The sequence below is a fragment of the Anser anser genome, assembly GCF_964211835.1.
Source record: "Anser anser genome assembly, chromosome: 17".
Lineage (NCBI taxonomy): Eukaryota > Metazoa > Chordata > Aves > Anseriformes > Anatidae > Anser > Anser anser.
In genome coordinates this window covers 7,532,895-7,557,479 of record NC_139738.1, presented here as the reverse complement: position 1 = coordinate 7,557,479, position 24,585 = coordinate 7,532,895, and the positions used below count along the sequence as shown (strand labels likewise).

At 52.8% G+C, this 24,585-nt stretch overlaps 1 protein-coding gene across 1 annotated transcript in view; it reads left to right on the top strand.

Annotated features, from left to right (window-relative positions):
- Positions 1–24,585, top strand: part of IGSF21 (immunoglobin superfamily member 21) — a 40,349-nt gene that overhangs the window by 6,328 nt on the left and 9,436 nt on the right. The window contains exons 2-3 of the mRNA XM_083802928.1: positions 16,771–16,883; positions 24,460–24,581. Of these exons, the coding sequence (XP_083659054.1) occupies positions 16,771–16,883; positions 24,460–24,581 (235 nt within the window). The remainder of the gene's footprint in view (positions 1–16,770; positions 16,884–24,459; positions 24,582–24,585) is intronic.

Here is a 24,585-nt window from a genome sequence, read left to right as displayed (position 1 = left end):
CGCTCTCAGATGGAATGGGTTTCGTCCCCCCGAAGGGCTGCACCACGGCCGTCCCACTGCTCTTACCCTTTTGGGGTGACCGTCACCTCCCCTGTCCTTGCCGAGGCCACCCAGAGAGTGGCATCGCATCCCTGCGACGGCATCTGCGATGCTGACGGGTGAACACCTGGGCGGCGGGTGCTTGGAGCAGAAGCCAGTGCTGGAGCCAGTCCTTTGAAATGTAATTAGCGCTGTATTAGCTAGAAGCAAAACTATCATTAATAGGGTTCTGACAGCCCGGGCGAGGGAGGTTTTGAGCAGGGAAGGAGGCTTTCCAGCGCTTGGCTGGCTCCACAGCAAAGCCCTGCCTGCCGGAGACCGCCCGGGGGCCTTTTGGCTGCCAGCATCGCAGGGCTTTACCCCTCGGCTCCAAGGAGGTTTGGGGAACATCAGGATAAAGACACGTTTCCCGTTGGAGGGATGTTGAAACCGAGCCCTTCCCAGCCTGCAGACCACACATTTTGTCTCTTCTGCTGCCGGGAGCAAATCTCCATCTGCAAAACCCTTCTTGGCTGGAAGACTCAGTGTCCCGGAGGGCCAGAGAATGGAGCAGGGATTTCGCTCCTCTCCTACCCAAACCTCTGTATAATTTCCCATTTATATAATGCCTTCAACAATATACTTTGGAGGGGAGGGCAGAGGGGATTAGCGGCGGTTATTCCAGCCCTGCTCCGCCTCCCTGGGCTTGCAGATAAATCCTGCTGCTGCGTCCTATCAGCCCAGGCTGGGGAAATGGGAGCTGCAGCTTCCTCCGCCGGGATGCGCCCGCTTTGCGCACGCATTTGTACCTGTTTGTTTCTTTGCAAAGCGATTCGGGCAACTTCAGTGCAGGGATGGGCAGGAGCAATCTGGGGATGCCCCTCAGTGGGGCTTTGCTTTTCCCTGTAGGAGCAAAGTGATGGGAGGGATGGGGGGTGATGGGGGGACGTGGCGGTGGCACTCAGGTGCGCTGCCGTCTGCGGAAATGCTTTTTTGGGGAGTTGCTTGGATGACACTGGCTTTGCTGGTAGCGTCACTGCTTTTGATGGTGTGAGTGCTGGGAAAGGCTGCTCCCCAGGGGATGTTTTGCCCTTGGTGCTGCTTGAAAGGAGGAAAACGGTGTGAAAGGGGTGATTTCTGCTGGCGGTTGTGGTCATCGTGGGAGGCAAGCGATGGCTCTGGGAGCCACTGGCTCCTCACAGGGGGCCAAGATGGGTCTTAAATGTGGGAGAGGGGGGAAAAGGCTCTGGCTTTGCAAAAGCACTGGGATCACCCCAGTTTTGAGGTGAGGCAGGGGTATGGGTGAGCTGCACTCCCCAGCGAGCCCTCTTGTGGGTCTTGTCTTTTGAAAAACAAAAACAAACAAAAAACCTGCTTTTGTCGGAAGTGGCTTTTTTTCTGGAGGAGGATTGCGATGGCCAAGTGATTTCGGCTTCCAGCAGCAGCAGGGACATCCCAAGAGCCAGCGGCTGAATTTGGCTGTTTTTCTCGCTTTTCTCCCCACGTTGCGTCGCAGAAGGATGCAGTGGCTCAGAGGGGGGCTGGAAGATTTGGGCAACGCCACTGTGGCGAACACCTCAAAATGTGTATGTAGAGGTGTTGGAGAGGGGGGTTTGCTCCATGATGGATGAATAACGCCGGCTGGATCTGATGGAGAGTCACCGTGTAATGGGGAAATATTGCTCCAGAAAGGATGCGGAAGATCCATCTCCAGCAGCAGCAAGGCACTTCCACTGCCGGTTGGGATTCCAGACAGGCAATCGTTTGTGGAGAGGAAACTCCAGCTCTTCAGCTCCACGCAGGCTGCCGTCATCTTACAACTTGCTTATGTGCATGTAGCGATGAAATATTTTCCACAAGTGCTGGCAGAGGTGGCTCTTTTCAAACTATATCTGCGTCTTATTGCATTATTATGGCTGGGATTGGTGCTTTTTTTTTTCTTTTTCTTTCTTCTCCTGTTTAAGGAGGTATTTGGAAAGACTTAATGTATGCAAACTGGCTGGAGATGGCTGGGTTTCCTTCTGACGGAGAGAGAATTTACTCCGCTGTAATTATAGCGGTGGCGTGGGAACGCAGCGGCACTCAAGGAAGCCTGGTTTCCAAATTAAACCCCTCTGCTCGCAGAAATACATCTTTCTTTCTTTTTTCTTTTTTTTTCTATTTTTTTTTTTTCAGCAGGAAAACACATCTGGGTGACTTTGGGATGGGAAATGGTTTTGCTGGGGCAGGATCTGGACACCAGGATGCGAGGGCTGCCCATGCCTCTGGGTTTTCCCAGTGCACCACGGCAGCTTTCTACCGTTTGTTTGCACAGACCCCCCCCCTGCCTCCCACCCCCTGATCCGCTAAAAGCTTCCTGCTGCGAGAAAACAACCCAACTCTTTAAAATTTAAAGGGCTTATTTAAACAATGTTATCTCTCTTGGAAGGGAGAGAGCATATTGAATGGTTATATTTAGTGGTCGGCGTAGGACAAAGCAGATGCAGAGAGATTTTTAACACGGGGATGTTAATCACTTATGCCACACTGCCTGGGAGCTGTGGGTATATGCATTGGTGTATAAATATGTGCAGCACACCCGTGAGGATGAGGATGGGAGAAGCAGGGGGTGCACGGTGGCTGGGCATGACTTGAACATCCTTCCTTGATCGTCTTTTCACCTTTTTCCACCCCAAAAGCCAGCTGGACAGAGCAGGGTGTCTCCATCTCCATCCCCAAAATGCGCAGCAGGATGGGGGTGCTCTGGCTAGTCGGGGGGCTGACAGCAGGATGCACAGCCCCAGCCTTTCTGCCCCCAGATGGGGCTGGGGTGGGAAGCAGAGCATTTTACAGGCTTGCAAATGGGCTGTTTAACAAATCCTGCTGTCGTCTCCCTGCCGGCGAGCCGCGAGGAAAGCCTACCGCATTACCGAGCCTCTATTACCCACCCTCGTGGGAGCACTGAATTAAAGGAAATATTTTATGATCCTACGCTTCGTTATGTTTTATTAAAAGCAGAGCATCGGCCTCCCCTGCCACATTCATCAGATCAGAGGCTCTGTTGTTTTTTTTTCCTCCTCCCCTCCCAAGCTCTCGCTGCTCTCGCTGCTGTTTCCGAAGTAGCCAGTTTGCTCTCGTGGCAGAGCAGGAAAGTCTGAAACAGGAGGAAATGGGGCGGTTGGGTTTCTCTGGGGAGGCCCCGTTTCTAACTTGCTTGGGGGTGTGGAGCTGTGATGCAGAATTAAGGGATGGATGTGGGGAAGCGGAGACAAATGCAGGTTGCAGGGAGGTGTGGAGGTGTTTGAGATACAGGTGGGGACCAGCACGGCCCTGTGAGCCCTCGGCATACCCCATGGAAAAGGTGCTTGGAAAAGCCTCCCCACAGACAGCACCTTTGCTCCATCTCAGGGCAACAAATCCCACGCTGGGAGGCCTGAAGGTCTGTTGCAGATTTGGGGGGAAAGACCCCAAAAATGCAAACGCTTGCCTGGCAGAGCTGAAGTATCCCTAGCAAGCAGGGCTGGGAGTTTGCCCTATCAGTCCTGTAGATCGGCAGTGAAAAGCCAGCCAAATGATGATAGTCAAGCATATCTGGAAGCAGTCAGGAGACAGAAAGGTATTAATTAGCAGTTATTTCTCAACGGAGCGGAGATGGATAGGGATTAAGGTAACAGCCATGTGCATCCTTTCCGTAGCGGCGGCGAAGTGCCGGTAAATCAGCGTTATGAATCGGTGCTGTAAGAGGGAGATATGTTTTAATCTTATTAGCGGCGCGGCATTACTGGGAGAGCAAAGGGATTATTAATCACGGAGCGTAAATCGGGGAGAAGAGGGTGGCTTCAAATTAGCAATCCAGCTTTGTGCAGAGAGTGCCGAGAGGGGTGTCGGAGATGGAGAAGAACAGGCGGCAGATAGGGGCCGAGGGGATGGGAGGGTGCCAAGGAAAAGGGCAAAAAGCCCCCAGCAAGAGATGAGGGCGATGCTGGGGCTGTCCCCTGGGGTGATTTGGTGGGTTTTTTTGCAGGGAAAAAGCAGCCCAGCTTAGGGGAGAGGGAGCCTCGATTCAGAGCTGTTGGAAGAACAGGACCGTCGCTGCTTTTCCTGCTGGTTTGGGGTCCGGCTGCCATCCCCCTCCAGGAAATGGGGGCCAACCCCTTGGTGGGAAGGCGGCAGGGGGCAGGAGGAGCTCGGCGGTGTGTGTGGGGCTGGGCCGGGGACGGAGGGTGGGCCCTGCACCGGGACTGTGCCAGGACCCGCGAGGGCACCGACGCTGGGGATCCTTGGGATCGCCTAGGATAACGCAGGACCTACAGGCGTCCATCCCATCCTGCCGCCCCTCGTCCAGCCTTCAGCCTCCCTCCCTGCCTTTCCTTGCCCTTCCCCGCCCCCCCACCCTTCCCGCTGTGCCTCGGCCCCGCACGCAGCTCGCAGAAGGTGCTGGGGGGTGCAAAGGGGGAGGCCACGCGGGGCGGCTTTGCCTAGCCAGAACGGCTTTGGGGTTTTGGAAGCACTTTGCACTTCTGCCCAGCACCAGGCTTTTTTTTCCCCTTTTCTGTGCCTGAGGTTATGCCCTGGGTGCATAAATTCAGAAGATAGAAAAAAAAAAGTTTTATTTTTTTATTTTATAATAATAATGATAAAAACAACCCTTCTCAGTTAGAGCGTGCAGGAATCGATGGCGTGGGCAGAGCTTACAAATGGTAGGCAGCAGGGAGGGGGGAGTGGACAGCTCCCTCATTTGTCACCAATCACAAGTCCGGGATAATTGGATTGCCTGCAAATAGAGAAAGAAAGAAGCAAATTCATCATCTTGCTCCCAGTTACCTGCTTCTCCTTGGCCGGCTTGGTGCTGGCGCAGCAAAACCCCTTGTTGGGACTCGTAATGTGGTGGGAAACCTGACAGCAGCATCCAGACCTAAATCCTCATCCTTGCTCTTCAGGAAAATGATTTTTTCCCCCTTCTGCCCATCCCAAACCTCTATTTTTCCCACTAAAGTTGGGCGGGGAGAAGGTTTAGGGAGGATTTTGGTGTTTCAGATGTCAAATTTCAAAATTGCATTTTTCTGAGGAATAGAGCTTGTTTCTAGTAATTCCCTTTTGGTATTCACATTTTTCTCTCCTTTTTTTTTTCTTTTCTTTTCTAGATCTCAGATGGTTTTGTAAAGCAGTGGGTCTTGCCCTCCCCCCGGCAAATGGGGAAACTGAGGCACAGGTGGGACTTGCTTCAAAAGGCACGCTTTGAGCTGCTTCCAGCTCCGCTAATTAGCTCGGGCTGGGATTATGCTCGAGCCTAGATTAACGAAGTGAGCTATGGTTTCAAATAATTAGCTCCTGGTGTCATAATCCTCACCCCGATGCAGGGCAAAGCAGCAAAGTGATCTGCTGCTCCTGCAGACTCTTCCGACTTCACACAAAAAAAAAGAAGATTGGGCTCTGCTGGGGACTTGGGAACATTGTTCCTAGGTTTCCGCATCTTTAACACATCGTGCTTTGTTTGGAGCTCTAACAAACTGGCTTGGATACAAATAATTTGCCTTTTTTTTTTTTTTTTCTGTTGTGCTGGTGGTGTTTCCCAATGAGTTGAGTCTACCGGGAGGTTTCGGCTCAGTGTTTTTTTGGTGCTGGATGGAGACAAGACCCTGAGCCTGGTCCAGCGCCGGGGGATGCTCAGGGACAGCGACCGCACGCAGGAATTGCATCTTCCTGATGCAAAACCAGGGAGAGACCAGAGGTGCGAGAAGGGGGCGGCCAATGGGATGAAAAGGGGGGGAAAAAAGCGTTTCCAATCCTTTGCAGAGCGCGCTGGGATTATGATCTGCCTTCTCCTTCTCTTGCTACTCAGTTCTGGATTAAACCCTGCATCTGCGCCGGGGGTCAGGGAGGAGTAGATTTGCTGTGCAGTGGGTGGAGGTCAGCAGATCCGCCAGCCTCGCCATGGTGCCACTAGATTAAAACTAACTAAAAAGCAAAGGGGTTGTGAAATTTTAGCATGCACAAGCCTGGAGGAGGCTGCTAAGGTTGCAGGGCAGCCAGGTTTCCTGGCCCCGAGCATCAGCCTGCATCATGCCCAGGTGTCAGGGAGGCGCCACGTGCTATTGCAAAGGGTTTTGGGGTGGTTTTGGGGTGTTCTCAGTCTGTGGTGCCTCCATCACCGGTTGGGCAAGGCTCCATCGTGCTCTCTCACAAAAGGCTAGATTGGAAATACAACGTGCAAATGCCATGGAAATAAATGCAAAGTACTGCATTGCAAGGGAGGAAAGGTCCTTACTGCACGATGCAGCATGTGGGAGAGCTGGTAAAGTACTAATGGGGTAAAATAAAAACGAATCTTTTTTTTTTTTTTTTTAGCAAATCTAGAGGTTAATTAGGATCAGCAATGAGGTGCTATTACAAAAAGGAAACAGCCAATCTCTTCTGGGAGTTATTAGCAGAAGTGGTGCACAGGAGGGAATTATCCCTCTGCAATCGAGGCCAGCGGGGTGGCAGCACTTTGGGGCACGATGCTTTAAGGAAAAGAGAGCTGACAGGGAGGCAATCCACAGGGAAGCAAGAAATCCTGCGGGAGCTGGGTTTGCTTGACTAGGGATGGGGAAAACTGGGGCAGGAGGGGAGGGACAGGCATTTACAACCAGTGCAATGTGCCTGGAAAGCGTGTCCTCGCCAAGACGGGTGGAATCTCTCACCCGTTGCACCTAGCCTGATTTTGCCAAAATCTGGCATCTTTAGATCATGGGGTGGAAATAAAGCTGGCGTGCAAGCGAACTCATTTTGCTTCAGAGGAATCTGCCTTAAATTGCTCGTGTGCGGTTCTTCAAACAGCACGAATGGCAATCAGCCCTGATTTGCATATATGCCTACATGCAAACGAAGAGCACGATCTCCATTTTAAAAATGGGGCATCTGGGGCCCTGGCTGACCTTGGCACATTTTGGGTTTTGGTTTTGGCACTGGCAGCTGCTTGCTGGCAAGAGGCTGAGAGGTGCAGGCAGAGCTGTTACTCCAAATCAGTGACACCAATGGGTTTGGGGGAATTTTGACTCTGCCGGGCTCCATTTCCCTCCCCTCCTGGACCAAGATGTCACTGAGGACTCTGAAAACTCACAAAAGCAGCCATGATGGCCAAATCCCCTGTAAATGGGGATAAAGGGAAAAGAGCAATGAGCAATGTCCAACCCTTCCGAAATCCCAAACCTAACAACCCATCGCAGGTCGCGGCCACCAATTTCAGCATCACGCCAGCAGCAATAAACCACTTCAGCACTGCACTAAAACATTGTATTTTAATGTCAAAACCAGTAGTGTGAAGATGTGGCAGTAAAGCACGCCCCTTCTACCCCAGCATCATTACGAGATGAGGCGTGCATTGTACGCCGATGGCTTTAGGGCGATGTGCTGAGCACGCTGGTGGCAGGGGAAGAAATGATAAATAAAACTTTACTGCGCTAGAGTAAATGCTGCTAAACATACTTCACGTCTGCGCGGTGGCAAGAGATAAATATTCAATCTATAATTTATGTACGTGGCTTCTCAGCCTGCGCAGGAGGGTCTGGTAGCGGCTAATAAAATACAATATATCAAGAAGACTTATCAATGCAGCAAACACGACCCTGCTGATAATTCGCATGGGGTGATGAGACTCATCTTCTCCACGTTGGCTGCTCTCCTTTGGGTTTGATTTACGGGTTTTGGGGCTCAGCAGGTGTTTACAAGTGGTTTTGGTTGGGTGTCTGGTCTTTAAGGGCGTGCACATGAAAGAACGCTCATTTAAGAGTAATATCAGTGTGCAACCCTTAGGGATGTTGAAATATTTCCCAAATGGATGATATTTCCCATTCATGCCACTAAGATAACCCCAAAACCCTGCGTCTCCTGGTTGTCCCCTGCCTATTGGTTCCCTCCGAGCCTCATTGTTCTCGTGTTATCTTCCAAAATTGTCACTTTTCCACCATTTGGAGCATCTCTCATTTTATGATGGGTGCGTTTGGCTTTGCGGTGGCTCAGCTCTCCCCAAGGCTGCTGCGGGTCGGGGTGGGCAGGATGCTGCCCTCGGCTTTCTGACTGCAGGATTTCCACCATCAGCATTGCACCTCGGAGTTTCTCTCTGGCAAATCGCCTGATTTTATGCAGGGATCTGTTGGGCATCCAAATGGAGCATCCAAAGTCACCCTGGGTGTCGTAGCAGCGCATGGGCTTGCTCTGGCCGAACACCTGTCTGTTTTGCCAAGCTTCCTCAAAACTTCCCTTTTTTCTTCTTTGTTTTGTTGCTCGCCACAGGCTGGGTTGCGTTGCACAAGACAGCCGCGCGTCCTGCTGTCTCCGGAGCAAAAGCCCGTAACCCACTCGTGGGAATGACCGATTTCCCGGGGCTTTTACACAAACATCTCGCTTGACGGAGATGTAGTACAAGTGCTAACTCAGTGCCGCGAGTGAAAGAGCCAAGCGAGAAATGGGCTTTCTCATACTGTGCTCCGGTGAGCCGGAACAGCCTTGCTGATGAGCCTTGGCTGGAGAGGCGCGATGAAGACGTTGAGGCAGGTTTTGTTTCCGTCCACGCGCAAGGCGTGTAGCTGCTGTGGATGGCTCTATCTGACGTGGATTTGCTTGTGGGGAGACGCACGCCGGAGGTGACAACAGGCTTGTAAAAAGCAGGTGGTTGCACCCATTTTATTAGCGGGCATCTGGTGAAGGATGGAGCTGGCGTTTGAATAGTCAGTAGTAGGGGAACAGGAGAGACAAAGGTGGAAATGCTGGAAGGAGGTGGAGAAGGGGCAGGAAATGGACACTGGGGAGGGAGAAGACCCCGCAGCTTCCCAAGTTTCCCAAGTCCCAAATCACCCATTGCATTTGCATGCCCAAAGTGGCCCAAACCGCCTTTTCTGTGTCCAAGCTCATTTACTGCCAGAAGACACAGCCTGAAGGATGGGGAAGTGCTGAAGCAGATGGAAGGATGCCGAGTCCTTGTTTGAACCTCATTTATAACTTTACTCTGGGCACGACGGAGGGGGCTGGCATTGCCTGGTGGCTCAGCCGAGCTGGTTGCAGGCAATGAGGCCGCGTTGCAGAGACTGCTCCCTGTCCGCAACGTGAGGAGCACCTCTTGCTTGGTCCAGGGCTGTCTGCAGAAATTCAGGCCTTGAGACACAAATGACTTTTTCTTCAGACCCTTTCTCACACATCCTTGCCGATGCTGAGGCTGTGCTGATGTGGATAAAAATCTAACCAAAGTGTTCACAGTAGGTTTTTTGCCCAACATAACCTGTTTTAGGCCTTGCTTTTCATTTCTCTGCGGCCTGTGCTGGTGCTGCGCCGTCCCAGGGCTTGGCTATGGGCACTGGTATGCTAGATCCAGTCTGTACCCATAAGAATGTAAAAAGGGCTGAATAATGAGGACAAAACTGGTCTACAATTCTTAAGGTATGTTGGTGTAATTCTTTAGGAAGCTCTGGTGTGATTGCGCAGTGTTGGAGATGTTCTCCGTGATGCTAGGACTGGCTGCACGCTGGTGGTGTTTGGGTACCATGGCACGGCACGACATAAGGCTTTACTTGTTGGTTTGGGGGTTTGGATGGGTTTTATTTTTTGGCTAGGATATTTTTTTCTGGAAGAAATGCAAGATTTAAAGAAAAGAAAAAAAAAAGAAAGCAAGCTGTGGGCAGCATTCAAAGTCCTGTCTCAGTTGGATTTTGGAACCAGCGTTGGAAATAGTTGTAAGTTTTGTGGTTTTTTTTTGCATTATACACTATTTGGAGTGTGACACGGTGATAAAAATCTGACTGGCAGAGCTGAAAAAGAAAACATTGGTTTGTAGAGTTTGCAAAGATTTTAATCATGAAATCCTAATTGAAGCAGACCCCTTAGGGTCTGTCTGTCCCCAGCAACCCTAATGAAGGGTCCCTCTATAACTGATGACGCCAATGCCCTGCCTTTAGTGGTTTTCTCAGTTAATCTTGATTTAAAAGGGGTTGAAAGGCCAAACCAGCCACGCTCAATCGATGTATTGATGAAAATTATTGATTAAAATTACAAAGAGCTAACAAGACACAAGATACATCCGTAGGATGGAGGCAGCTTAGCATAGAGTTCAGTATGCCTACTGCATCCTACTTCATTAGAGAAAAATATTCTGTGTATGCTCTGTATACATTCTGTATGTTTTCTCCCTGGCTCTACCATAGATAAGGATTTAGGTGCTGGTGTGGTCCAGCAACCCCCATAAAGAATAATTAGCGGTGCAGCTGCAAAGTGCTTCCTCCTGCTTATGCAAATGGGTGAGGTAAGAGGCATCTAATTAAATGTTTGTACTTTAATACACTGCGGTGTGAAGGAAGATGAATTTTAATTACCGGCTCTTTAATTGTTTGGTCGGCCTGTTAATATCCTATTTACACAGCATTACTACAATTTGCTCTCTGCCAGCAGGGCTCTTCCTTGCGGCAGGAGCGAGGTTTTTCCTCCTGCTCTGGGTGGCCCGGTGACGACAGCTCTCGTGGCTTTACTGCAGGAATAAAGAAAAAAAATATAGAACAAATAATGAAAAAACAGATTTTACAAAATGCAGCTCATTATTTGGGTGGGCAGCAGTGGGTTTTTTAGGGATGCTAAGCCCTGTTGGAATTCGTCTTTTTTTTGTTGTTGTTGTAAGGAAAACCTGGAAATTTAAGTAAAACTCGTGCATAGCAGCCAGATCATCCCTTTAGGAACATGAACGGGCTCCCCCCCAGCCTCCTTTTTCCTTAGCAAAAGGACCGTCTCCTTTGGATGCATGACGCTGCCTCCATCTGTCACATCCAATTTCGCTCGCTGATGTTAAACCTGTGTTAAAATACTTTTTCCTCCATTTCGGTGAAAAAAAAAATCAGTGCAGCAGCTTGCCAGGAGGAAAAGCTCAAGATTCAGTAAAATTTGGCTACTCTGTACTGGGACAGATGCAGGTCCTTCACCAATTCTTGCCCCTCGCAGCCCTCCTGGGTTGGCAGGGAGAGGCAGCATCACATTATAATTGTAAATTGCCTGGGAAGATCATAAATAAGGCATCACTGGAGCTGGAGCCGAGGAGAGAGGGAGAAAGTATTTTGCTGTGCTCACAGGAATGGGAGCAACTGCTGGCGTTTAATCTTTAATGAACAAGATGTTGCGAAGTGCTGCAAGTAAAAGCACGTTTGCTTAATGCTCCTCAGCCCTGGCCCTGGCACCGTGTGACATCCACGTCCCGGGGCTTTGCGCGTGGCCATGGAGCCTTCGGCCTCACCTCGTGCACCAGCGCGCTCCCCTTGTGCTGGCTGTCATCTTCCTCTGCTTGAGAATGGGGAGCAGGATTGCCCCCTGGTTGTCTGGGGGGATTGCAAGCCTTTAGCATCCTCGGTGGCTCTTTTGCAAGGGGCAAGGCACCTCCTCCGGCAGCCACTGCTTTAAATCCTATAAAACCCTTTGCAAAGCGGGGCTGTGCACCTGGCGGATTTCCTTGCGCTCGCTGCTGGGTGCCAGCGTGCTGCTGAAGAAACCCGGGAGGGCAAAATTGCAGAGAATAACAAAAAAGGCCGAGGAGAGAAAGAGCAGGGGCCGGGCTGGCATCACTTTAAAAGCCAGTGAGAGGAAAGGTGAGGACCAGAGACAAAAGGCTGGAGGAAACGAGAAAGGCCAAACCTCAAATCAAAGCAGGGAGATGCCAGAGTCAAAGGAAAAGAAAGGAACAGCAGGAAGCAGAGGGAGCAAAAGGAGGAAAAATGACGCAAAGCAGCCCTGCATGGGCTGGGGGGAGGGGGGGGGGGGGGGACAGGTCACTTTTTTCCCCTCCCTCCCTGCATTTGCACCCCAAAATATCCTCCCAGCCCCGGTTTGGAGGTGCGAGTGGCAGAAGCTGGTGGCGGGCTCGGTGTGAATTATGCATGAGCCCCGCTAATCACGCACTGATTAAAACGGGGATGTGTTAATAATACCTCGGCCTGGTGCCTCCGCGCAGGGGGACGTGTTGGCACCCGGGGGGTGAGGGGGACATGGCGGGGACAGGCGAAGGGACAAAACCCATTGCTCGTTTGGCGTTCGCTTCTGGGGGACACGCCACCAGGTGAGAAAAGGGCAAACGGGCAGGGAATGGGGGCACCGAGCGGTGGTCGTACATTCAAGATTGCTTGAGACGTAGCTTGAAACCAACCGGTGAGGATGTGGAGGGCTGGGAGCGCTGCGGGACGTGCTGAAATCCCCACCACCCCAAGACTTCGGAGCACATCGGCGCTGGCGGCCGCCCACACCCTGCGTTGGCACGGCCGGGGTGAAACCTGCCTCCTCCCTTGCAGCCATTCTGTAATTGAAAGCGCTGAGCATGTTACAATGTGCTGCTTTTATTAATGTGTCACTCCTGATTTAAAAGGACATTTCACTTATCTCTCCCTTCCCCCTCCCTTTTTTTTTTTCTAACTGGATGTCGCAAGAATTCCCACTGCTCGCTATCAAAAACACTAAAAATACTCTTTTTTTTTTTTTTTTTCCCCAGGGATGCGATCTAATCAGAGGGCTGCATTTCCATAGGTCAGAATCTAATCAGAGGGTGGCATGGCACATCTTTGGCTCTGAAATATGTCTTATTTTAAAAGAGCGAAGGGAAAGGAGAGGAGCTTGGGGATCGGGAGCTGCTTGCAGGTGGTGGCAGATGCGAATAGCGCGGCGGCTGCTGGAGGTGTGGGGCCGGGCTCCTGTCCACGCACAAAGGTGGTGCTCAGCCCTGCTGACAACGGTTTCACATTCAGCGGTGCCTGACGCTGCTCTTCTCCCATGCCAACAAAAAAATCCCAAACAGGGACCGATGCGGGGCTTTCTGCACTGTTGCCACATGGGGTGGGTTCAGCCCCCACTGCTGGGGAGGGAAGGGAGAGGCGCTGGTGGGGTTTTGCATTGAAGCCTGGCAGCGTTAAGGGTATGAATAGCATGCAATCCTTCCTTTTTCGGGAACAAAAAGGGAAATTTTGGACCAGAAAGGAAGTGTAGACCAATGGCTTTAGGCCATTTGTCTTTTTTTCTCTGTTTTCCTCCTCCCCCTGCTCTTCCAGCTGAAGAACAAACTTCCCAAACATGAAGAGCATCTTGCACAGCTCAAATTTAGTCTGAAATCGTGTGGTGTTAGGCTGCGGGAACCCCTCTGAACCAAGGCGGCTGCTGCCTCGGGACCCTCCTGTGCCCCCAGTACTGCGGCTCCCCCAGCGGAGACCTGGAAGAGGAAGGGCTGATTTTCTTTACTTAAGGTTGCACCGGAGCAGGAGCTGGGGGGAAATCCCGCTGCTGGAGCTGGGTTGGCGCCTGCTCTCATTGCAGCCTGATGAGAGCATCTCCTGCCCTAATGGCGTTTTGGGGAGCGAAAATGCAGAGCAGAATCCATCCAGCTAATAGTTGGCCTGAGCATGGGAAAACGAGCGAAGAGACGGGCTTTAGACTGCAAAAAGCCTTTTTCCAGCATTGCTGTGCTCTGATGAAGTGTTGGCTGTGTCATCTTAGAAAGCTCAATTATCACCTGGGGAGAAGGTTCTTGCTAGGGCATTGCTGGGGAGCACCGTCCCCGAGATCCTGCAAGTGCCCGCTGTGAAGCACGTGGCTTTTTTCTGCATTTTTTTACCCCCACTTTTGGAAATGCCACGATCCTCAAGTCAAAAATGTGTTTGGGGGGGTGCGGACAGTGCCACTCTGCAGTCCCCCACTCTTGGAAAGCGAGGGGAAGGGGAGATGAGCACCAGGATTCATAAGCATCGCCGCCAATGACAAGTACATTTTTAAGAAACCCAATTAGCAGCAAACTGCGATATGCCAGGATGGCAAAAACCCATCTCGGTATCTTTTTTTCCTGCCAGCAAAAGGTACGGGGAGAGGGGTGGTGAGCAAGCCGAAATCAAAGCTGGCATCAGCATCACAGCTCCGGTGTCTTGCCAAGAAGGGGCCGGGACATTACCTAGGAGATTTCTGTGGGGACATGCATCAAATGCATCAAACCAGCAGGTTTTGGATGGGTCCATCTGTATTTCTGCTTTTTTTATATTTTTATTTTTTTATTTTTTTCAGTGCCTGGCTTTATTTTCCCTGCTCTCCCCCTCTACACATGTACTTAGCATCTGGGGGGCTGACTCCCCTAGGGACTGAACATCTGCTTCTCCTTGCTCGCCTCCCTCACACTTGTGCTCTTCCCTTCCTTCTTTTCACTGTCTTCCTTCTGGTGGGCTTTCGCTCTGAACTGGGCATCTGCTGCTTTTTAAGCATGCGGGGTCCCGGCCCCCACAACACCCGTGCAAGAAATCAGGAGGCTGCAAAGAAACCAGAGCTTTGGCGTTGCAAAGTGCAGAAGAATCCCACAGCGATGCTCAGTTATTTTTGAGGTGCCGATATCCTCCCAGCAGTGCCAAGCCTGAATTACCTGTTCTGGTGCTTGCACGTTGGGCGCTTTTTTGGATGCTGTTGGTCCAGCCCTGAAGGAGCAACCCTGTGGTGGCTGCTTTTGGATTTGGGGTTTGGAAATAGGTTTTGAGCAAGGGTAGAGGTGGGAGGTGGGTGGCTGTAGCCTGGCTGACATCTCAAAGCGGGGCTTCTGCAGCACATGGAGGGTGACAACAAAAAAATAGGAACCGATTCAGACTTTTGGAGCCGTTCGGGAGGTGCAGGCTGGGGAGCAGACCCCGGTGCGGGGGTTTGGGTGGGGATGCTCTGACTTTGCACCACCATGCACAGGAGCAGGGCTGCAGGCGATGCAAAGCAGCAGCTTTTGGCTCTGCTGCTCTGCAATGCATTTTCTCCCCTGTGCCTCAGTTTACCCCCTGAAAAAACAGGCAGAGCAAGGCCACAGGGATCGCCTTCAAACACCAGAGCCAAGCTGGGACTCCTGCATTTTTATGACACGCAGGCACTGGGCAAAATGCAGCCTTAACTCCGTTTTTGTCACCTGTCACTCACGCCACTGCCGCCAGCTTGATTTGCTCACCCAGTTGATCCACACGGGGGGCAGGAGGGAGCCACAATCCAGCCCGGAGGCTCCCCACATTTGTTGACACACAGGCAGAGCTTTTCCAGGCACGGAGTGTAGCCGAGGCGTGGATACGTCCCTGATTTCATTTTGGAGCTGCATGGGGAGGATGCGCCCTGCTTTGCCCCGATCCCCCCGCTGCTTTCGTGCCTGTTGCTCTTTTTGCAAATATCAGAAGTGAAGCGTGGAAGGCGGAGATGCACCCGCGGAGACCTTGCGTGACCCTTCCACAACCCTCCTCCTCTTCCTTCTCCTCCTCCTCTCCCGTCTCTGCCATCCACAGCTGTCTCTTGCAATGGATGTGGTGCATGTAATTCAGCAGGAGCGTGTGCTGTGCTGGCAGCCACGGCAGCAGAAAGGAATTAATCCCTGCTTTTGCCTGCTAAAATAAACCCTGGGCAGGCGAAGAGCCGGTCTGGATCATCGGGAGAGCTGGTTCTGAATGACTGCGGCTTTCTGCGGTGGTTTGGGTTGTGGCCAGCAAGGGCTTTTGATGGTGGGAGGCAGCTCGCCACCCGCGTAGCCCAAATCAACCATAGATGGCCAAGAGCATCTGATGGGGTGTTTCTCCTCCCTGATTCATGCAAAGTTACAGAAGCAGGCCTTGCTCTGCGCTATTTCAGGGCTGGAAGCAGCCCCTGATGCAGCCGTCATCTCCTGTGCACCCCCTGCGCGTGCTCAAAGCAATCTCCACCCCCAGCAGAGAGCCCCCATTTCTCCCAAATTTCCACGCAACCAGCTGGTTGCAGCAGCACGCCGGGCTCCAGCACTGCTTTTGCGCATCAGGGGGCTGGAAAAGCAATGCAAAGAGGGCTTTGGGGTTTTTTTTTTGGGTTGTGCTGGGCCACATCACAGGCGGGTGTGTGTGCAGTGCAAAACCGCCGGTAACTTGTTTTACAAAGGGCACAAGCCTCGAGGTGCCGGCTGGTGCAGTGAGGTAATAAAATCACCAGTCCCTGCTTCAGGCATCCTCTGCCAAGGAGTTTCGGTTCCTGCACCACATCCTGCACCGCTCATGGTGATTTCCAAACTTGCTCCTTGTTTTCCCACCTGATACGAGCAGCTGTTCAAAAAAATAAAATTAAATAAAAGGATTTTTGCAGTGGATTAGAGGCAGTTTTGGGATGCCCTGGTTGGAGATGATGTCAAATGATGCTAAATAACGGCTCGGATCCACAGGGCTGTCAATCTGGCATTTTCCAGCGGCTGGAGGAAGTACAGGAAAACAAAAATTAAATGTAGTCGCCTGCCCTCCTGACCCCGGCTGCTCCACACTCCCGCAATAGGTTTGCAGCAAATGGAGGGGAAGAAGCAAGATGGGGAAAGGGAATGGGGGGGAACCCGGCAGACGGAGCCGTCTGTGCCAGCAAGCCTTTCTCAGGGCTTGCACGGGGTCAGAGCTTTGTGCACGGGTCGGTGCCAGCCTCCAGGTCCAGGCTGGCTTCAGGCACATGTGGGCAGGTTGGGCAGTCGTGCGGAGCTGGGGAGAAAAGTGGCAAAAGGGTTGTCCCTTGCGTTTTGGTGCCGTAAGCTGGTAAATAAGGTCAGGAAGGGTTTTTCCCAGCTGGTACCTGTTTTGGTGCATTGGGAGCAGCCGAAATGCCTCGCTGCAAGGGGCAAGACGCCACGCAGGCAGGCTCACACACGAGGATGGAAGCAACGTCTGGAGCAGAGCTGTTCCTGCCCCAATACCACCTGAGCAAAGCATTTTAACCCTTCGCTACATCCTTCCCCAGCAGCTCACGGCCTTTTTTTCCTCCCTTCTTTCTCTCTTCCAGCCTACCTGACGGTCAGCATTGAGCCGCTGCCGCCCGTGGTGGTGGGAGACGCCGTGACGCTGAAATGCAACTTCAAGACGGACGGGAAGATGCGGGAGATCGTCTGGTACCGGGTAAGCGGCGCCTGTCCCCTGCCCTTGGGGACAGGGACACGAAGCCAGCCGGCTGCTTCCCTCCTGCGTGACATAAGGTCAAGGCTGGATGACGGAGAGAAACCCAGCCGTCTCTCTCAATGATGGGAATATCGATTCTGCTGCCGCCCCGCTGTCCTTGCACAAAAGCCAACGAGGCGGGCGGCCGGGCTCTGAAAAGCCAGGAGGAGAGGTGGAAAATGGCTTTGCAATCATCCCGAGGCTTTTTGGTGTGTTTCCTGGGGGGGGGGGGGGGCTCGGTGCTTGCTGGCTCAGTTCGGTGTGTGGGGTTGCTGCAGAGGGGCCGTGGCCGGGTTTCAGAGCTGGGGCTCGGATCAGCCCCACTGAGCAAAAAGGATTTTCATGCTGAGGGGGAAATTCTGCACAATCAGGGGTGGTTTTCACACGGGGTGGGAAATGGTGCAAAATTGAGGGCGGTTGGTGCTCAGGGAATAGTACTGGGCTTTTCCGTGCTGAGCCTTCCCATAAAGCTTTTCCCTTTCCTATCTCTGCCTGCTGTCCCTAAAACACCTGCCCAGGGAGGATGCTAGTCTGTGGGTCTGTAACATCAGCTTTTATATGGGGAGGGGGAATTTGGAGACTGTAGTTTCCCCCTGCATCAGCGTTACCCCATCTGCACCAAGCCTGCAGAAGCCTCCGATACAAGGCTCTGGGGCAATGTTTTTGGCTTCCTCCAAGGGAATTTCAGGATACCAACCAACAGCAAGGAAAAAAAAAATAATGAAGTGGGTTGAGCGGAGAAAAGCTAGAAGTTTTGCAGGAGATGAAGACTCAGCTCTTTGGTTTGCTCACAGAGGAGGCAAAGAAGCCGCTAATGGGGCTGGTGGTGCCGGATGAAAGGGCCGTCCTTCGCTCTAGGATGTTTTTTCTTGTTCCTACCGTGTTGTTTCTGCTCCCCGAATGACGAGTTTCTGTGCCTTAAAGCTCTTCTTCACAGCCAGCGAGGTTTATAAATAGGGAATGTTGCTCGCTCTACTGATGTATATTCAGTTGCCAGTGTGCGGTGTGCGCGTTTCCATTGAGTCCCGGCTGCTGTTTGCTATAAATACATGTGTTTAGGTGTGTAGGGTGTATAATTGGAAAAATATTGAATTACAAAGCAAAAACTGTCCCAACCCCCAAAATGCAACTTGCTGTGGGGTTTCATCTCTCCCTCATTTTGGGGAGGAAGAGGTTTTTTTTTGCATAGTGCCATCTCTACCAGGTTTTTGCTTCCCTTTTCCACTCGGTAATATTGGATTAACCCACTTTCTCGCGAGCTGGGGCTGGATTTGCCTAATCCCCCTGCGCGGAGGCATGCGTGAGCCCTCACCGAGGGGATGACGTGCTGAAGCAGCCGAGCAAACTGTGCTTGGGGAAGCCACGGGGAGAGTGGGAGGGAAAAAAATAACCCAGCTTTTATTTTTATCTCTGCAAATCCCCCTTTCTTCCAGGTTTTTTGCCTTCCTTGCCTGTTTTCCCACATTTCCCAGGGTGCTTGCTGCATTCAGAAAGTTGTGTTTTGTGTGTATTTTTTTTTTTTACAGGAACATCTTCAAATTTACCAAATTTCTGTTTCTTGTACTAAAGGGCATGACACCAGGGCACATCACTGTCGGTTTTGGGGACACTCTGGGCATCGTGGTTGCCTGCTGCACCACCACTGCTTTGACTTTGCAGCAGCAGCTCACCCCCCTCCTGATTTTGATGCTTTTTCCCCTTTCTCCCCTGTTTTGTCTCACAGACTTTTGCAGCTGCCCTAATCCCCATCGCCGCCTCCCTGTGCAGGAAGGCGACGGATGGTCGTGGGCAAGCTGGCGTGGAGGTGCTGGGGCTGCAGAGTTATATTCACACCATTTGTAAATCATCCCGACAGTGCTTTTGTGCGTGGCACCGCAGCAGTCATGCAGGGCAGCGCCGAGACTCGTGGGGGCTCTGGTTTGCCTCGTTTTATTTTATAGGAAGCAGAGAGAGCTCGTTGACTTTAAGGTGCAAAGCTTCTCCGGAGGTGTAGATGGCATGCACGGGGGGTGAGGCAAAAGGGGGGAGTGCAGTGGCAAACTCAATGGCAGCACTTTGGTGTAGAGCACTGGGGTGTGTGCATGGCCCTTGGGGGGGGGGCATGCATAAGGGGTTTTGTCCCTCACCACAAGCTCTACTCTGGGTTGATTGAAATGCAGAAGGCTGGAGGAGACCATATGGATTGTGGCACCTGGGACGAGCAAAGGACACAGCGTGCAGGGGAAGGAGCATGGACTCAGGCAGCCTCTCCATGGAAAAACAGGAACATGTGCTGTCTGCAGAGGTGTTAATTAATATCCAAACTTCCCCCCCTGCGTCCTCCACTGCAGATTTATCTCCAGAGGATGTGATTTGCCTGAGGACATGTGCAAACATGGGTTTGAACTCCTGGCTGCAGTCTTGCACGTTAGGCGAGTGCCCAAAACCTTCACAGGAGACGAGGGTGGTGGCATCCTTGCAAACAAGCTTGTAATGAGTGCGGGAAGACACAGAGCTGTCAAGCTGTTAGCTGGCTCCAATCGCGGCTGTCTCGGGGGTCGCTCTCGAGACCTGATTAGTATGGTCACTGCCACGCTGCAGCAAGTGATGGGGAGGGAGAAAATTACTTTTTGCAGCAGTGCAGAGCTCTTAAAAAAATACACACAAAAAGGAGAGGGAGGGAAGTCCTCCGGGTCTGCGCTGGCTCTGCATGGGCAGCTGTCGGCGCTGGGAAGCTGGTGAGCCTGTGCACGCAGCTGGGGGCTTGGAGGAGGAGGTGGCAATTGCAGAAAGGGCTTGGGCAGGTTTTTGGTGATCCTGGCTGGGGACCCAATGTTTTTCCTGGGGACAAGCAACATCCAGCACCAGGGGTAGCGGGGAGCCCTCAGGTCCAGTGCCAGTGGCTCTCCCCCCCGTCATTAGTTTGGTGCTCAGGCTAATTAGCAAGGAGAATAACGGAGAGCCAGGGACTGGCATTGTAGTGCCCCTGTGCAGGCTTTGATCTCCGTAGCACCCACGGCGCACAGCTGTAGCACCCATCGTGCGTGGGCATTGTTCCTCATGGCACACGTCACGGACAGGCATTGCTCGCCATAGCACCCATGGTGCACAGATACTGCTCTCCTGTTGCACCCGTGGTGTATGGGCATTGCTGCCCGTAGCACCTGTGGTGCCCAGACATTAATCCCCATAGCATCCATGGTGCCCGTGCATTGCTCTATATTGCACACAAGGTGCGTGAGCACTGCTCTCCTGCAGCACCCGTGGTGCACAAGCATTGCTCCCCGCAGCACCCATGCACAGACATTTATCTCCATAGCACCCACTAGCAGGTGAGGGGCTGTGTGCTGTGACCCCATATCCCCCATCCCACCCACGGGCCATTCTCCCCACCCTTAAGGACACACTTCTTGCTTGTATGCTCCCTGCTCGGGAGCGCAGGGATTGCAAAGCATTTTCCTCCACTGAGGGGCTTGTTGGGCCGGACCCTGCACCACAGACGCGGTGCAGCTGCAACTGGCAAACCCCGGGTGCGAGGCAGGTGGTGGCCGATGCCTTCCAGATGTTGGCGGCGCCGCCCGATCGATGGTGACAACACGTGGTCCCCGCGGGGGCTTCCACTGCCACTGCCCATTAGGAGCAATGACACGTTGCAGCCCCACGCCGGCGTCTCCCGGTGGCAGCGTTAAAGTCACAGAAGGCTCCAGGGGAGGGTGACGGCAGGGCGAGGGATGCTGTGGGGAAAGCCTGCAACAAAAAGACTGCAAATCTGGGGGTGCTGTGCCCAAAGGAGCCGGGCTGGAGGCACAAACCATCTGCCAGCACCTCTTGCTCCTGCAAAGCATCTCCAACCTCTCGCGGGCCGAAATGAAGCACCGTCTCCATATTTTCCAGCCGAACTGAATTTCTGGCAGGTCGCATCTCCGATTTATAAACCCGCTCCCATTTCAGGACGAGCCGCTGGTTTTACAGCTGCAGAGAAATGCTCTGAAATACAAACACGGCACTGATGTAGAGATCTTGGGGCAGTAACTGAGAGCGGGCTGACTCGTGCCATTCATCTCCATGCCGGCTGGGTCGTCTCCGCTGCCCGGAGATGATAATTTAAATGTCAGCATGGGTAACTATTTTAATTCCTCAAGCTCAGGCAGAGAGAGAAGGTCGCACGCAGCAGCGCAGTGTATTGAGAGCCACGTCTGGGCTCTCTGTTATCACTCTGGCTTCGGGGAGCACCCCCATGCCTCCCAGAATTGCACGCACTCCTTCCACGGCAGGGGCCATGCACATCCAAGTGCGCGCATGGTTGAGCGATGCTGGAGAGGCTACCAGCATCCATGCTCCCTTTTGGGTGCACGGGGTGGGGGGTGGCAGTGGAGATTAGTCACGGTGCTCATTGTGGGATCAAACCGTCCGGGTTTGGGCAAAAAAACCTCAATTGCTCGGTTTCTTTGCCCCCGGTGGTGCTCTGAGCAAAAAGCAAGGTGGAACTGAGGGGTGAGAGCTTGCCATGCTGGGGTGGTGCCCTGGGTGCAAACAGCACCTCCTATCTTTTTGCAACCCACCTTGTCCTCCAGAAGAGCTGCCTCCGTCCCCTTGGTCCCCCATCCATCACTCTGGGATGCTTATCTAGCACCCCGACGAGCGGCTCCAGCAATATTAATGGTGCAAGTGTGTTTTGGGGGCAGCAAACAGCTGGGTCACTGGAGAGGTGAGAGCAAAAGGGGGAGAAGCAGGAGGGGCTGTATCCGCACCAGCGGGAAGGAGCAGGAGGTTAATGTCTCCCTGCACAGTGGCAATCGCTGGGTTTTTGTCAGGAATAAGATTTTTGCTGGGGTTTATAAATAATGCAGCAGGCAGCCTGCAGCATCAGGCTGAGCTCGGCTCCAGTGCCGTAAATGCACCTTTTCCTCTGCCTTCACCCCTTTTCCTTCTGCAGCGATGCTTGCGGGGGGCATTTGGTGTTGGGGCATGCAATATGGGGCAATCGCCAGCCAAAGCCGCCAAGTTACCATCCTTTTTCTCCCCAGTGAGAACCCGGGTTGCTGCCGAACCCCCGGTAGAGTCACCAGCAACTTTCTGTGTAGCTCCTCTCTCAAAAAAAAACCTGACCCTGGGGCGCAGATAAAAGGCTGTAAGTAGGTCTAATCCCTGGAGAGAGACTGTTTTGTGTGCGCCTTTTCAGAGGAGCCTGTTAGCTGCCTGTAATCCCCTGGGACCTGCCGGGCTGCAATGCCTTCCCTCACTGGGCAACCTCAAGGGACCGGGTAGGGGGGCCAGGGGGGAGAGCCTCCAGCCACGCTTCTCTGGCCCCCTCCTTGGGACTCTCTGGGTGCTTTCATGCAGCACTTTGGCTCCTCTGCCTTTGCCCACATCTGGCCGGCTGTTCTGCTGGGAGGAGGAATCCACGCCTCTCGCAAAGCCTGGGATTGCAAACTTCTCCGCAGCACACAGGTACCACCGCTGCCACAGCGGGTTTTGCAAAGAGATTTTCGCAAAACCAGGAGCTGAAAACAAACCCTGGCACTCAGCGTCCGTCCTAGGACAGCGACTGCACTCAAAAGCAGCACAAAGGGAGAAAAAACGCAATTTAAACACACGGAGTGTGGCATCCTGGCTGGTCCTGTGCCGTGCCACTATTGCATCTTACAGAAATAACCCCAGAAAACCCTCCCAGGTCTTACACCAAGAGCTATGGCACTTCCAGATGCAGCAGCAACAACATGTTTTCTCCTCCTCTGTCTGAACCTCCCCAAACCCAGCCCAGGGCGTATATAAAAGTCAGGGGGAATGGGATCTGTCCTTGAAAACTTCCCCTCATCTCCCAACGGACAGAGATTTACGGCTCTGATAATTCTTCGCGCGGCTCTTTATCCCATGTCCGTGCGAGTGTGTATTTTCTTTGTAATAAAAGCCTCAGTCTCGGCAAATAAATCTAAGGAGACAGTTTTACTGACAGCTTTTTTTCCCTCCTGTGTGCAATAAAAAAGGGGGAAAAGATAAAATCTGGAGTGAAAGTTGAGTTTCTCCAAGCGGGGAGGAAAGTGCTGGGCAGAAGAGCCAAAAAACGTTCCTCTGCTGCTCTGTCACTCACTTCCCTTCTTCTGGGCCCAACACCGGTTTTGTTTCAAAAAGGACAATTTTTATCACCCTCCAATGTACTGATCTGAGCTGTTTCAGCTCCCAAAATACCATCACCAGTCTTCATTGCCTTCTCGTGCTTTTTTCCTCTTCTCTCTTTTCTTTTTTCCTCTTTTCTCACAATGGCCGGGGAGGCAGGGGCTGGGGGGTGGGGAGAAATAAGCCAGAAGGCATTGCAGGGCATGTGGAAGAGATGAGTCCTCTCCAGTCCCTAAGAAAAACCTTTTTCCAGTTAGAAATGACAACCTGTAGCGGGTTTACTTGGCAAGGTTTTGGTAGCGGGGGGCCATAGGGGTGGCTTCTGTAAGAAGAATCCAGAAGCTGCCCCATGTTAGGTAAGGGGCCAGCTGCTGGCCAGAGCTAGGCCAGTAAGTGAAGTTGTTTGCGCCTCTGTGAGAGCAGATTTAAGAAAGGGAAAGAAACCTGCTGCACAGCGGCGTCTGGGTCAGGGAGGAGTGAGAAACCTCTCTGCAGCCCCCAAGGTGAGTGCAGCAGGAGGCAGGAGGTGCTCCAGGCTCACAGCAGCAGTTCCCCTGCGGCCTGGGGAGAGGCCCCTGGTGGAGCAGGCTGTCCCCCTGCAGCCCACGGGTCCCACACGGAGCAGATCTCCACGCTGCAGCCCGTGGAGGAGCCCCCGCTGGAGCAGGTGGCTGTGGCCTGGAGGAGGCCGCGGCCTGTGGAGAGCCCCCGCAGGAGCAGGCCCCAGGCCAGAGCTGCAGCCATGGAGAGGAGCCCACGCAGGAGCAGGGGGTCTGGGGGGAGCTGCCACCCGTGGGGGACCCAGGTTGGAGCAGTTTGCTCCTGACGGACGGACCCTGTGGTACAGACCCATATCGGAACAGTTCCTCAAGAATGGTGGCCTGTAAGCAGCCCCCGCAGGCTCATTTTGGGAAGGACGGCATCCCGTGGGAGGGACCCCACGTGGAACAGGGGCAGAGAGGGACCGTGGAGGAGCAGCAGGTGATGAAGTGTTAGGGACTGACCACAGCCCACATTCCCCATTGCCCTGCACTGCTCAGGGCGAGGAGGTGGAAGAGGGTGGATGGGGGGAAGGTGTTTTTGGTTTCTTTCCTTTGTTTCTCACTTCTCTAGCTTGCTAGTAATAGGCAATAAATTTTACTAATCTCCCTACTCTGAGTCTGTTTTGCCCATTACAATAATTGTTGAGCGATCTCCCCGTCCTTCTCTCAACCCTTGAGCCCCTTCCATCCTATTTTCTCCCCTTTTCCTTTGAGGAGGGGCAGTGAGGGAGCGACTGAGGTGGAGCTCAGCTGCCCAGCTGAGGAAAGCCACCACCACACGACGCCAGGGAACGGCTGGAGCTGGGGGCTGGGGATGCGATATCTGCCCCCGGTGCAGCAATAACCGGGCAGAAACGCAAGGATTTTGCTTTCTCTCACAGTTGGGTTTTTATTTGCAGGTCACCGATGGCGGCACCATCAAGCAGAAGATCTTCACCTTCGATGCCATGTTTTCCACCAATTTCTCGCACATGGAGAATTACAGGAAGAGGGAGGACCTGGTCTACCAGTCCACGGTGCGGTAA